The 13,903-nt window shown below is 40.4% G+C and overlaps 1 protein-coding gene across 1 annotated transcript; it reads left to right on the top strand.

Moving 5' to 3' along the window:
- Nucleotides 1–2,378: 2,378 nt before the first annotated feature.
- Nucleotides 2,379–12,429, top strand: LOC103764025 (kazal-type serine protease inhibitor domain-containing protein 1). The gene is made up of 4 exons (XM_008930877.3): nt 2,379–3,171; nt 8,235–8,395; nt 10,005–10,149; nt 11,515–12,429. Exons 1-4 carry the CDS (start codon nt 2,715–2,717, stop codon nt 11,658–11,660), a joined length of 909 nt encoding a protein of 302 aa, XP_008929125.1. The 5' UTR covers nt 2,379–2,714; the 3' UTR covers nt 11,661–12,429.
- Nucleotides 12,430–13,903: the final 1,474 nt, after the last annotated feature.

Raw genomic sequence — 13,903 nt, 5'->3', positions numbered from 1 at the left:
TTATTACTGAAGCAGATGGGACTATGCCTTTAGACGTGCCACTTCAAACCCAGCTATGCATCCTAATCTCTGTCCTTCCTCCCCCTTTATACTTCTTGCTCTGACTGCCACACATTCATCCAGTGTGGAGAGTTCTCCTCAGCTTGTCACCGAGGCCTTGCTAATGAAAGACACTCAGACAGCTATCAGGCCATGTCATACAACAATGCTTTAACCTCTCTTGCCCCAAGTTGTTCCAGGTGAGCTCAGGAATCAGTGGCCAAATAATATTCAGGTGCAGATCCTCTGCCAAGTGGCAGCTGTTTAAATGAGATCACAGGCATTCTCAGTTCTTAATGTAGAGGCTGAATACACCAAGAATTCAGATTACACGAGTCAGGTAAATGCCAAATATGCTTTCTAGGATATCTGTGCTGGGTTTCCTTTGTGCCAGCTCACATGAGGTACTTCCTTGCAATGTACTGGTTTTTAGCCCTCAGATCACAGGTTTCTTGGAAGACCCCAGGTGAAGCTCAGCCTTACCAAGTGCAGGGCTGGCCTGCAGACCTTCCTGCTTTGGCTCCACTTTGAATATATGGTTTCACCCTTGTAAACGTTCTTTTACTTTATATGAGCCTTAGCAAACCCTTGTCCTATAGATACTCATCTCCTACAGCTGTAGACACAGGTAATGAAATAGACAGTGATGAGCAGACCTTATAATGCAAAACTAAATATCCAATTAGAACTCGATGAGGAAGTCTGAAATAAAACACATTAAACAGAATAAGGAGGTGGGACAAAAAATCAATTTCCCATTAAATTTAGTGGTTACTATTTTTTTCTGACTCTCAATGTTAAAAGCATCAATTACACACACAATTTACTCCTTTACAATCTGATTCAAAATTCAAAGCAAAAACTTGCACTGCAGAATATGAATTAGCCCAATGATCACAGGGAAAAAAGCAGTGCCCTGCAGATCTCTCCAGGCTGGCTTCAAGAAGTGTTCCACCAATGTAGGCTGGGGGAAATTGCATTATATGTTGTTTGGGAGAAGGAAGTGATTATGAAGCAGCCTGCTACTTCACTCAAAGCAAGAGGTGCAGAAGGTATGAAGCTGAACTTGGGAAAAGCCATGGAAATATTTTGGGATAAAAAGTAAATGACCTTAAAATATTTGCTTTTGTGGATGTGCCCAGAGGATGCAAGGCTGGTACAACAAAATGCATCCTTCACTGAGCTTATGTAGCAGCTCTGCACCATGAATAATAAAAGAAGAAGAAAAGCTGCTTGGGGATGATTTCAGGACAAGCATGACTTCTCTTTTATTCCACTTTGGTAACAGTGTCATAATTTTATATTTTTAAACTGTGATGCACGTAGAGTTATTTTAATCTAACCACAGAGACACTTCATTTGTAGGCAGTGGTGATCCTTGACCCATGGCATTGAGCTATACTTGTAGAGTCTGTAACTCCATGATGCTTCATTTCAACCTCCCACAGACAAGAAGATGCATCGCTGGTGAGCTGCATGTGGTTTGAACAATGGTTACAGCAGCCTGTGGGCTACAGACACCAAATCTCATCAGCAGTGCAAGGGAGGGGAGATTTCTGCCAAGGAGGTAGGGAGCATGTCTAAATCCTGAGGTGGACAAAGAAAAGTGTAACACCTGGTGAACAATGACCCTGCAAAGCCATCTCCCTGAACTGGCAGACATATATATACAGAAAGAGCAGGGAAAGAAATCAGACTTACCTCTTTCATCTTCCTTCATAACCCACAATGCAACTACATCTTAAGAAACTAAGGCAGAGAAGACCTATGAAAAGATGAGTGCAGCACCTAAAACTTCAGCAGAATCTTCTTTTGAAGACGCTAGAGCAGCTTGCCCATGTTTGTCTCTGTTCTAAACCTTTTGCATATTGCTCTTAGAGACAAACACATTATTTTGTGCTGTAAAGCACAGACACCTATAAACACTAAAAAGAAGATATATGGAGAGAGAACAATGGGTTTTTTAATGGTTATAGGCATCTTTCATCTTAAACCCAAGAGTTTAAAGTCAATTCCAGCTGTTTTGGATTGTCTCTTGCTTGTATAGAGCCTGTAAGTAAACTGTAAATTCAGGACCCCTAGCTGTGATCATTAATAGATGACATTTGGTGGTAAACCAAGTCCAGTTCTCTGGAGCACTGGCCCAGCCCTAGGGCACTGGGATTTTGGGTGCTGCTTTGTACCCATGTTTATCTTTTTGTGACCATCTTTTTCACCTGATAGAGGGCAGGGGCACTCATAGAAGTCATTTTTTTCATTTTACACTTATTTACCCTGTTCCCCTTTCTACAATAGCTGCAATAAAATGTTGTTTCAGTAGAGCACTGCTTTGCAAATTTGGCTCAAGGAGCCACTGAGCAAACAGCTTTTCAGAGAGCTTCAACTCAGCTGTCAGAGGGGGCAGTTTGGTCTCTGTGCAAGCAATACTCACATTCCAAACTGCATTAGGGAAAAGCTGGTGGGGGTTTATGCATTTTTATTATCAGTTCCAGACTAGGAATTTGATGCTAATTTTTTCTTAAAGCCTGTGTTTGCAGTAGCATTTATATTCTAAAACAAAGCCAGGATTGTGATGTTTTTCTCTCACTAGCTTGCTCTTCTTTATCTTTTCTTTTTTTTTCCTCCCCTTGGCTTTACTCCAAGGACCTTTTCTGCTTGTTTGTTACACTCTCAAGATGAAGCACTGGATGGTTACAGCAGTGCTGATAGCACTGGTACAGGTTTCTCTGAGTTTCCCTGCCTTGTACCACCGAGGTTGGTGGAGGCTGCTAAGGGAAGGAGATAGTTGTGGAAAATGTGATTTGACGCTTTGCTCGGAGCCTAAAGACTGTCCAGCCGGGACTGTGTTGGATCGTTGTGGCTGCTGTCGGGAATGTGGGAATGTGGAAGGTCAGATCTGCGACTTGGACCAGGGCAATCATTTTTATGGGCAATGTGGGGATGACCTCGAGTGCAGGCTGGATGCTGATGAAGCAAGGTTTGGGGAAGTCCCCGAACCCCAGTGTGTGTGCAAGTCTCAAGAGAGCATCTGTGGACCCGAAGGGAAAACCTACGAGAACATCTGTCAATTCAACAAGGCTTATGCTGCAAAAAGAAATATCAGCATGAAACATAAAGGGCCATGTGAATCAGGTAATGTGTACAGAGGCACTTCCAAACTGAAAAAAAAGCTGATTCTATTTCCAGATGTCTTACTAGCTGCTCTAATCTAGCTTTATTAAACTAATACGGCATTTTTTTTACAATTATTATTATTCTGTTATAATACTACTTTGTGTTAAACATGTGGTTTAGCAGCTGGTACTTAATCTTGTATGTTATAAGCCTCTAGATTAGACTAGTCGATTAAATCACATGGTGACTAATAAGCCATCAATCTACAGACTGGTTCTTCTCTGAATAATCAGAGTATGATTATTATAATCAGAGTATGATTTTTTTCTACAAAAGTTGTCTGTGTAGTTGGGAATCAGTAAACAGATAGGATAGACTGGGAAAAACAGGCAAATGATTATTATTATAAGAGGACTAACCTAATTTTAAAGTGGTGATAGTAAGGCAGATCTCATTCATAAACATACATACACACACATACATGTATGTATATGTGTATATATATGTATGCATGTGTGTATCCACCAGTGAGTATATATGGTAAGCAGTGAAGCAGGGGCAATAGAAGATAGGGTTTAATTAACAGCTCTGTTCTTTTTACAAAAAAATAATCCAAAATAATCCAATTTGAGAATCATCATAAAATCTAGCTAACCCATGAAACAGAAATTCAAATATTAGAACAGAATAAAGCTGAAACAATTTCTCTAAAGACACAGTGCATGAACAGTTGTCTGTGATGATTGTTAGTGGAAGGATTCTTAGGTGGGTTTTCAGGGGAATGCTGACTCCTGTTCATGTGCTGTTCCCATTCTTCATATTATTACAAGTCATTACTCCTGAGCACCTTTCTCCTAAGACACATGAATATAAAATGAAAATGTGAAGAGGCTTTTATTTTCTGACTGAGAAATTACTGGGGTTTTTTTAAGTAAATGAAATATTTTCTCAAATGAAGTAAGTAGAAAAGGTCTGCGGGTCATAAATGGGTCACAGTTTTGGGAATCCAAAATTGCAACTCTGACAAAGGACCACATATGGGAGTAACTCAGGTACATTTTACCCACTCCTCTCTAGCAGTCTTAGACTGTATGCTGTGTTTTATATTGAATGAACACTGGATATTGAACACTTAAAAGGAAAAGTGATGAACAGTTTATACCAGGCTTCTTTCCTCTTTCTCTGGTTGCAAGAGAAAGATCCATTGAAGAATCCTTTATTTGCCATCAGGGTATTAAGCTGGGAAATGAGGCTTATCAGTAAAGACATGCTCACCAGCCTGCAGTACAACTGAAAGCCTGTCGGCCTTTCGGGTGGAAGTGCCACTCTGTTAGCAAGTGCTGGTGTCTTTGCAGCAGAGGCAGCTGCTCAGGCACACAGGCTTAAAGCAATGGTACCTCTAATTAATTTAACAGAACTGGCCACATACAAGAAACTTTAATTTGGAAGTATTACCACTTTTAATTGCTGGTGTTACCCACCAGGCCTCCAGTCGCCCCTAAGGCACATCACACGGCTGCTCCTCAAGCAGGAGGAATGAGCTTAGCTGCCCTGCATGCAGGAATCACCCCCAATGTTTTCCTGCTGCTTCCTTGGGTTCCCAGAAAGGCTGGACCCTCTCTCCAGGAATGCAGAGAAATATCTTAAGGCTGCTCGGCTTATTGAAATGCACCAAAGCCTGGGGAATGTTCATAGCCATGTCAGTGCTGTGCAGAATTGAGTTAAGAAAAGCAGGGCCCATGCCCTCAGCTGCTGGGGAGGACCGTGCCCAGCTGGTGTGTGTGCCGGCTGCAGCAGAGCCCCGCAGCCTGGGCGGGGGCTGCACTGGCGGGGGGACACCAGTGCCGTGTCCCCCACCTCCCCGAGCTGCGGCTCAGCTGTGCTTCGGAGCCCGGCCGGAGCCGGGGCCGTCCCGCAGCAGGAGGGCCCAGAGACGCTGCTCGGCCCGTCGGAGCCGCAGTGCCAGCCCGGGTGTGCCCGCAGGGCCATGTGAAAGGGCACCGAGCTTCTCAGGGCTGCAGCCGAGCACAAAAGGCAACGGGGAGCCTGGCTCTGAGAGCAGCGAGCTCTCTGCAGCACCGCCTTTACCCACTCCAATTTGCATGTGAAACAAACACTGAGCGCTGTGGGCTTTTGATACCAAGCTATAAATATAACTTTCACTCAACTCAAAGTACTTTGTTTTGTTATTTCTCCTTCAAAGCTGTTTTCTATTGATGCCAAATAGATTAATTGTATACAGCAACCAATGAATAAATAAATAACAATAAACTCCTTTCATCAGAAGAGTACAGCCTTTCATCTTTCCTCTATCACAAGAAAAAGGCCTAGGTCACTAAAGAAATACTGAAATAACCTTTCCTGAAAGCTAGTCTTGATCCTATTTTGATAATATTTTACCAAAGTTACTAAGTACATTAATTATGCACAAATTCTCCATGCTTAAACCATCCCCATTCACATCCAAACCTCTCTTGCTGATAATTTAATGAACTAACAGAACAGTCTAGCAGTGATTCTCTTTATATTTAGCTATGTCACATGATTAATTTTAAACGTAAATTTTGGAGTAAAACCAAATAAATAAGCCACAAAATTTTCTGCCATTTTCATCAAATCAGACACAGATTAGAAAAAAATAATAATATACAATATGAGGAAAAAATATCCTGTGAATTATGTAATTCATTAGTCAGGAGTGCTATTGGGTTGATTGCGAAAGGTGAAGCAGAAGCAGTATTTTGGCTTTTCCTGACTTCTTGTTTACGTCTTCTGTAACACATGGGGATCATTCGCGACTGACTGGGACTGTAAAAGGAAAGAAGCAGCTCCTGCCCATTGAGTTCTGGACGCTGAGACATCAGAATGCTTTCTATGGCTATCAACAAAAATTTATCTACTCCAGGCATCAAAGTGACAGGTTATCATAACAGGAAAGCTCTGTTTCTAATCAGTTATACAAAAAAAGTACACACAGATACGCATGGGAGAATTTGTTTGAACACAAAATCTGAAACACTCAAAAATGAAGGTTATAAATTTCTGTTAAAATGGTACCTCATTACTTCAATTTTCTTCTGCAAATACAGCAAAATGGTGTTGTGAGACATGGAGTATTTTATTTCTGAAGGCACTTCAAGTTTGAGTAGATAATGCAAATATTTGTCAAGTGTTCAGATTTAGGAAAAGCAGTTTGGTTAGATCAAAACTACTACTTGCTGTGAGTTTGAGCTCACATGATGCCAGTCCTGGTCAGCCCTGTACTCAAGTGCTGGGACTCAGACCATACCCAGGCATTCCCAAGCTGTATTATCCTCACAGTTAATAGCAGGAGGGGTATTTCCAGGGTGGAATTCATCCAGCTGTATGGGGGACAGTGCTGGACAGCACTGGGGTGGCCTCACTGGGCTTAGCCACAGCTGGGACTCAGTCCTTGGCCATGTCAGTGTTGCCAGGGGATGCACAGGGCACCCGAGTCAGCACCACAACAAAAATACTCACCAGGCAACATCTGCCTCTCTAAAAAGTTTTTACACTGCCTCTGTGTGGGAGTAATTCAAAGAACTACTGTGAGTCAATGTACACATTTGGTGGTTTTGGTACATTTTAAGCTTAACTAGATGTCTGATGATACTGGATGTATCACTAAAAGGAGTGTGGCTGCACTGAGTTTTAAGATTTGAAGGGAAAAAAAAATTCTCATCCAGATATTCAGTTAATGTTGATTTGAATACAAGATTTTTTAAATAATAGACAGATTCTGAATGTACAGTTCTCGTGAAAGAACAAACATCTAAGGGTTTAAGTATCCTAGTTTGAAAAACCTTACTTTTAAGAGCAGCAAGATTGTTTATTGAGCTATTTATAAATGGGGAAATTGATAGTTTGCTGTATAATTTGTTTGCAGTTAATTTTAATCAGTATGCATTTCATATTTTCTGCATAGACACAAATCCTGAAAAACTGACAAATGTGTTAGAAAATATTGCTTGAAAACATGGAATGGGCTGTTACAATTTCAAATGCTGAAGCATAAATGCTGCACCTCTGTACTGATTCAAATATTGCAGGTTTTTACTTATTAATAAAATATATTAGTAATATAAAATAATAACGTATAATTATATAATAATATAATAGTATTATATTAATTATTTACTAAAGTTTCTATTTCCAGAAATCTGGACTCTGTAAAAAAATAAAATCGCTAATTAAATACAAGCCCAATGGACCAGAAAATGAATTCCTTTTTGAGCATTGATCTGGAAATGGAAAACAGATTTTAGAAGGAAAAACATTTTTTGTTGACAACAAATAGATCAGGGGGAAAGAAAGCAGAGATCTCCAAAACAGGAAATCCATGATGACAATAAATATGTTATTTTGCTCTTTGCAGCTAAATATCATCATCTCCTGTTAACACTTAGTATGTTCGTACATAGTCATAGAGGAATATGTACTGAAATCATGTATGAAGACATCAAGGGATGGTTTATTTTTTCAATGTCTTCAAGCCCCCGGGCTGGCTCCCTCTCGTGGTTACCGGCAGCTATTGCTTCGGGAAAAGGGAAAGCACAATTCAGAGGCAACCAATAAATAGTGGAGAGGGGTGAGGGTAAGAGAACTATAGGAAACAAGTAAGTGGAAATATAAGAGTTATAATAAATATAAGATAGACCCTTACAGAATTAATTGAATTCAATCCTTTTCATTCGTTGTCTCATAACAAGACTATTGAATGAAATCAATAGCAATTGAGGACAAATGTGGAATGCATTAATGCTGCTGTTCTGTAACTTGTGGCAATGGGTTCCATGGGCGCGGGACAATGTTTTAGCAAGTTCAGGGCAAGACCAAAATTTGACAAGTTCACAATAGCTGTATTTTGACCTTTAGCTAACCAAAATGGAACAGATATTCAGAAGAACTATCATACAATCAAGTCACTCTGTGACTGTCTGCTACAGAATTTCTTGTACTCAAGAAATGTATCACATGCATCAGGAATTAACGTTACATCCTTTTGTGTTTGTGGTCTTTGGTGCACTGTCTTCTAAAACACCACTGTCGGTTCTTTGCAGCTCCTGTTATTTCTATGCCACCTCAGGATGCCCAGAATTACACAGGCAATGATGTCATTTTTGGCTGTGAGGTGTCAGCCTATCCTATGCCACACCTTGAATGGAAAAAAAAGGGGAATAAAATGTTTCTGCCAGGAGATGACACCCACGTCTCAGTTCAGGTAAAACTTGAGTTTTCCATGGCATACAGTTTGGCAAGAGGAGCAGGGTGGTTAATCTGTGCATTCCTCCTACAAAACACAATACTGTTGCAATAAATAGATTCCCAATAGGGGCCCTCTGACTATACAAAAAATGATTATTTCAGTTAATGCTTTGGCAGTCCCAGCAGAAGGAACAACAGCCAGGGTACCATCTGGCCTGCTCAGGGAAAGAAACAATGGAAGAGTCTCTTCATGTAGGTCTGATTCTGAAAAAAACTGAGCAAACACATAAATGGAACCATTTGGGCTACTGCCTGAAAGAAGGAACATTCTGGGAAGGATGGCTGTTTGCAGCACCTTTTCTACTCTTGAGGTAGGAAACCTGGTTCTGACAGGTATCTAAAGCTCTCCTGTGCAAGATGCTGTTTCTGAGAACTGTCATTTGGGTTCTGTCCCTGAAGCATTCATAAGGAAATCAAAGAAACTGGTTCATTTTATGGTGGCCTTGGTGTTTTAATCTGAGGGGAATGAGTAGAATGGCATTGGTATAGGCTTCAAGCAAGTCTAGAAATAGGCTGAAAGTTTTAGCTGAAACCAAATAAATCAAAATGTTAACGCTTTTAAATGGAAATAACATTCTGGGCTGGCAAACGATGCCAGCTGTACAGGCAGCCTGCAGGAAGGCTGAAGCCTGTACTAATGCATTCCCCAATGGTCAAAAAACATGAGCAGAGACTATGCAGTGAAATGCATGGCAAATTTCTGGATACACATCCCAAAAGCAGTCAGATCCAATGGACATGGGGCACAACCTGAAAAAACGGTAGAGAGGAAAAACATAGAAAAAGTTAATTAAAGTACCAAAAATACCAAAGTACCAGAAGTGGAAGTTATTCAGAAATTCTTCCAGAGGCAGAATGAACACAGGTGGGATTAGTGGATTTAAAGTTGCTGAGAGACAATGGTGCAAGGAGCCACATACAAATGTTGGTCACCTCAGAGGCTAAACTGACCCCTGTTTACCTATCTCATTAATACATTCAGCATGAGAGCATCTCTGTTAACATCTCTGAATGGGTTTGCATTATTTGTTTGGCAAAGAAAGCTCACCCCTTTAGGAGGCTCTAGTCCAAGCCAGTAGAAACTGATTGTCATGAAGTGTGAAAGCTCCTGGAATGTCATGCCAATCCACTAAAACCTGGCTGCTGAGTGGCAGCTTGGGCAGGCCCCTTGGCCCTGAACAACTCACCCAGATCCACTCCCTGCTCTCATCCTGAAGAAATTGCTGAGCTTGAGAACAAGGGGCAATGCTTTGAAGGAGCAGCAAGTGGTGCCGGGACAAAAGACAGGAGGAGCGCTGGGAATCAGCAGCACGAGAAGGAACAGGAATGAGAGAACTGTGAAGGGCAATGAAGGTGAAAGAGCAGAGATGGGAGCACATGAACCCAGAGGTGCAGAGCAGTAAGAAGGTAAAACATAGAGCAGGAACAAACAGAACCAAAGCACAATGGCACTAAAAAAAAAAAAGCAAAGGTTGTAATGATATTTAATCCATTCACAATTATTTTGAGAAATATCATGGTGTCTCCTAGCTACTTTATTTCAAACATTTCTTTCCTTCTCAAAGGCAAGAGGTGGGCCTCAGAAGTATGGCGTGACAGGTTGGCTGCAGATTCAAGGACTCAAAAAGTCAGATGAAGGCATTTACATCTGCCACACCAGAAATAAGTATGGTGCAACATATGCCTCTGCAAGACTGAAAGTCGTTGATGGTAATTTTTTTTATTTGGATGTAAAGAATATAAAAATGCATACAAACAGGCTGCAAAGGATGGGTTTGTCAGAATGCAGATGAAGGATAGGAGAAATTACCCAAAAGTGCCCATATTTTAACTTTTCTGGGTGTTTTTCTTTTACTTTATCCCCTAATGGGTTGATATTGTAATATTTTGCTGCAAATTATACCAGCTCCCAGAAAACAGAAAGCTGTGGATTAGAGCCATACAGCTGAGACATATCCTTATCCTACAGAAGTCCTTTGATATTAGTAGGACCCAGAACAACAGCTGTTGTAGCTGAGGGAGTCTTTGAACCATGGCAGGTCTGCTTAGCTGTTTATTTTTCAAAAAATTAGGAAGGAAACAGTTTTTGTTCCTTAATGAGAGTGATTAGAAAGATGTAAGAAATAGCTCTGCTGTTGTTTTGTATTGGGCCCAGACTTTCAGAATAACATCCTTCTTCCTCCAAGGAACTGGCTTTCCTGGCAAATTTAGAATAAGGATACATTGTCTTATATTTGCCTCCTGATCTAGAGGAGTTTGTCACTAATCTAGTTTCTGCAAGTGGCTTTCAAAGCTTTTCTGCCTCTGGTAATACTTGCAGGTGCAGAGGACCTGCAGAGGACTGACCTCATAGTTTACTAGTATTGAGAATTAAATGCATTTTCAATATGTCCTCAGCACAGGAAAGATGTGGACCTGTTAGTGTGGGTCAGAGGATGCCACGGAAATGCTCCAAGCGCTGGAGCACCTCTGCTATGGAGACAGGCTGAGCAAGATGCTGGTGTTAAGCCTGGAGAAGAGACGGCTCTAGGGAGACCCCAGAGCCCCTTCCAGTGCCTAAAGGGGGGTTATAAAAAGGAGGGAGAGGGACTTTTTATACAGGCAGGACAGACAGTGGTTGGACAAGGTAGAACAGTTTTAAGCTAAAATATGAGAGATTTAGATTAGATTTTAGGAAGAAATTTTTGGCTGTGAGGATGGTGAAGCCCTGGCACAGGTTGCCCAGAGAAGCTGTGGCTGCCCCATCCCTGGAAGTGTCCAAGGCCAGGTTGGACGGGGCTTGGAGCAACATGGGCTGGTGGGAGGTGTCCCTGCCCGCGGCACGGGGTGAATGAGATGAGCTTCAGTGTCCCTTCCAACCCAAATTATTCTGTGATTCCACGATTCTATACAGAAATTTGCTCATGTATCACAAGCTTCAGTGGTATGAGGTCAAGTCATCAGATAAAACCCCTCTTCTTTTCATAGATAACAAGGATTCAGAAACACTGAACTTGCTATATGAATCCAAACCTGTACTTTCAACTTTGTTCCTATCTTCAACTATTTTAATCTGGATTCAATTATGCTTTGCAGACCCATCTCCTCCATTTGCATTTACTGCTGGCAGTAGAAGTGCAAGCTACAGCATTGAATATGAGGACTATTATGACAATTCTGATGAAGATGATGATGAAGAATATGAATCCGGGGACTACGATAATGGAAACAACTCTGAATAATAGTTTTTATACATCTGTTGTCCAATACCTTTCACACTGTTATATTTATCAGTAATCTCTGTGCTGTAAATGGCTCCTCTGCTAACACATGTATATCCACCTTCCTGAAATTCAGCTTTGGATAAAGTGTATCATGCTACTCAGCAGAAATAAGAACAGTTGTAACACCTCACATTTAAATTGTTAAATATAATGCTTCAACATGCACCTTTCTACTAGATATACCAAAGGCATCAAATTTTATGTTAATTTTAAAATTATTTTATAATTTCTTTCACACATTCTAATTTGTCTAGCAAAAATGTCAATAGTTAAACAAAATTTTTACCTTGTCTCAATTTGCTTTTTTTCTATAATGTACTACAAAATATCAAAAGATTGTTCACATGGTAACAAGCCTAAGTATGGAGTTTGCAAACTAGTCTTTAATCTCCTTAGTTCCTGTTTTCTCTTAAGTTTCAGCAAGATTTTCCTTCTCATTTGAAATGTTCCATGATTAGTCTCATCAAATGTGAATTATGTGTCTTTTGGGGGATTATTTTGTTTACTTTTAATAGATACATGAAGCAATCCCAGTCTAAAGCAAGTAAGTGCTGTTTTATTGGCAATACTCAGATATTCCTAGAAAAGATTCTTTGTGCATTCAAGCAGCTGAGCACACCTTTGAACTCCTCTTTGTAACAGCTCCTGCGTTTCTCCTCAAAGTGCTGGCTCCTTCCCCCAGCCCAGGGAGCGGTTCAGAGTTTGGGATGGTTACTTCACTCTGAACAGGGCAGTGTTTGGTGGCATCACTGCAGTTTAAAGGCAGCAGTGGCTCTGTAGCTCGGTGCCTGCTTTTCAAACACAGAGATCTGCCCTACAAGGGTTCCTTTATCTTGTGCTGTGAACAAATTGCTCCTGCTCTGACCCATCCATGCTATGTCCGACTAAAGCCCAGACAGCATTGCCAGGCTGCTGGAAACGGCAGCAGAAAAGCAGGAATCGTTCTTTCTGAAACCCACTGAACACATGCACATTATTCAAATCGACCCACAGGAACCAGACAGCAAAGGAAACAGGTTCAAAAACACGATACTTCTGAGTGTAGAGTGAAAAATTTCTCCACTTGCTTTTGTTAACTATTTACATGAAGGCTGGCTCTGAATTAACATGTGACTGAAGACATCAACTATGAAACCCACTTCTGGGGGGCACTTACATCTCTGGTTCCTATGGGCAGATGAACAGAGGTAAATTACTCAACATTTAGGACTAAGGAAGCAGAAGTTCGGGCAACTGCTTGGAAAGCCTTGGTATCTGCAGTCTTCTTCATCCAAGGGACAAACTCACATAGTGATTACTGCACACACCAAGGTAACCATGAGTTAAATTGATGGCGACAAGAAAGCTTCAGGGGCAATGCTACTGTATGCATACACATGTAGGATTTTTAAGCATACACAATGCATCACAAATTCCTTCTTTAATGTGCTATTTGCACCTTTTTTGCTATTAGAAAGATTTTTTCCTTTCAATTTGAATTACTTTAGGAAATTGGCTATAGACTGTGTTTGCCCTGAGGTATTATTGACCTTTGCCCAGGTAGCAAACAAGCAAAGAATAATTTATTTCGTTTCAGACTTCACAGAGTATTGTCAACTTGTGATAAGAAAGCATGTAATTGTGTCACTGAAAAAGACTAATTAGTTTAAGTTAGGACTATGAAGTGGCTTCATATTTGATTACTGATTTTGCTTTTATGGACTCTTCCTGGTCTTCTTAGTGATATGTCTAGTAACTTCTTTTGTTTATCCACTATATATTAACTTGAACATAAAGTTATCTGGTAGAAATCACTGATTATTTTTTATGAAACTATTTAATATATTCAGGATCAATTGTCATCAGCATTGCAAACTAATGAATTAGAGTACTAAAGTCATCACTAAATGGTGGCAATATATATTGGCATAGCCTGGTACATGGCACAGAAAATAATCTTGAAATCATTAGCCATAGAAAGAAATTAGAATTCTTCAGGGCCTTTTGCTGTTGTTAATGTAAAATGAAAAACAGAAAGAAAAGAATGTTTGAATGAACAAATATGCAGCACAACCAAAACAAATACCAGTCTGTGAGTGCTTGGCCTGATGGACTATGTCTATTTAAGAAAAGCTAACCTTCGCAGAACAAAGGATTCTAAATTAAATATGTTGCATTTCTCTTGTATGTATTTTTTTAATATATTTAACAATATATAAGCC

Source organism: Manacus vitellinus, unplaced genomic scaffold, assembly GCF_001715985.3.
Source record: "Manacus vitellinus isolate BGI_N305 unplaced genomic scaffold, ASM171598v3 scaffold_111_pilon, whole genome shotgun sequence".
NCBI classification, from domain to species: Eukaryota; Metazoa; Chordata; class Aves; order Passeriformes; family Pipridae; genus Manacus; species Manacus vitellinus.
Note: the sequence above shows the minus strand (reverse complement) of the source record. Positions and strands in the feature narration are given on the sequence as shown.

Coding starts and splice junctions, on each gene's coding strand:
- LOC103764025 (XM_008930877.3), top strand. CDS start 2,715: ATGAAGCACTGGATGGTTACAGCAGTGCTGATAGCACTGGTACAGGTT. Junction 8,396..10,004: donor ACACCCACGTCTCAGTTCAG/GTAAAACTTGAG, acceptor TCCTTCTCAAAG/GCAAGAGGTGGGCCTCAGAA. Junction 10,150..11,514: donor AAGACTGAAAGTCGTTGATG/GTAATTTTTTTT, acceptor TATGCTTTGCAG/ACCCATCTCCTCCATTTGCA.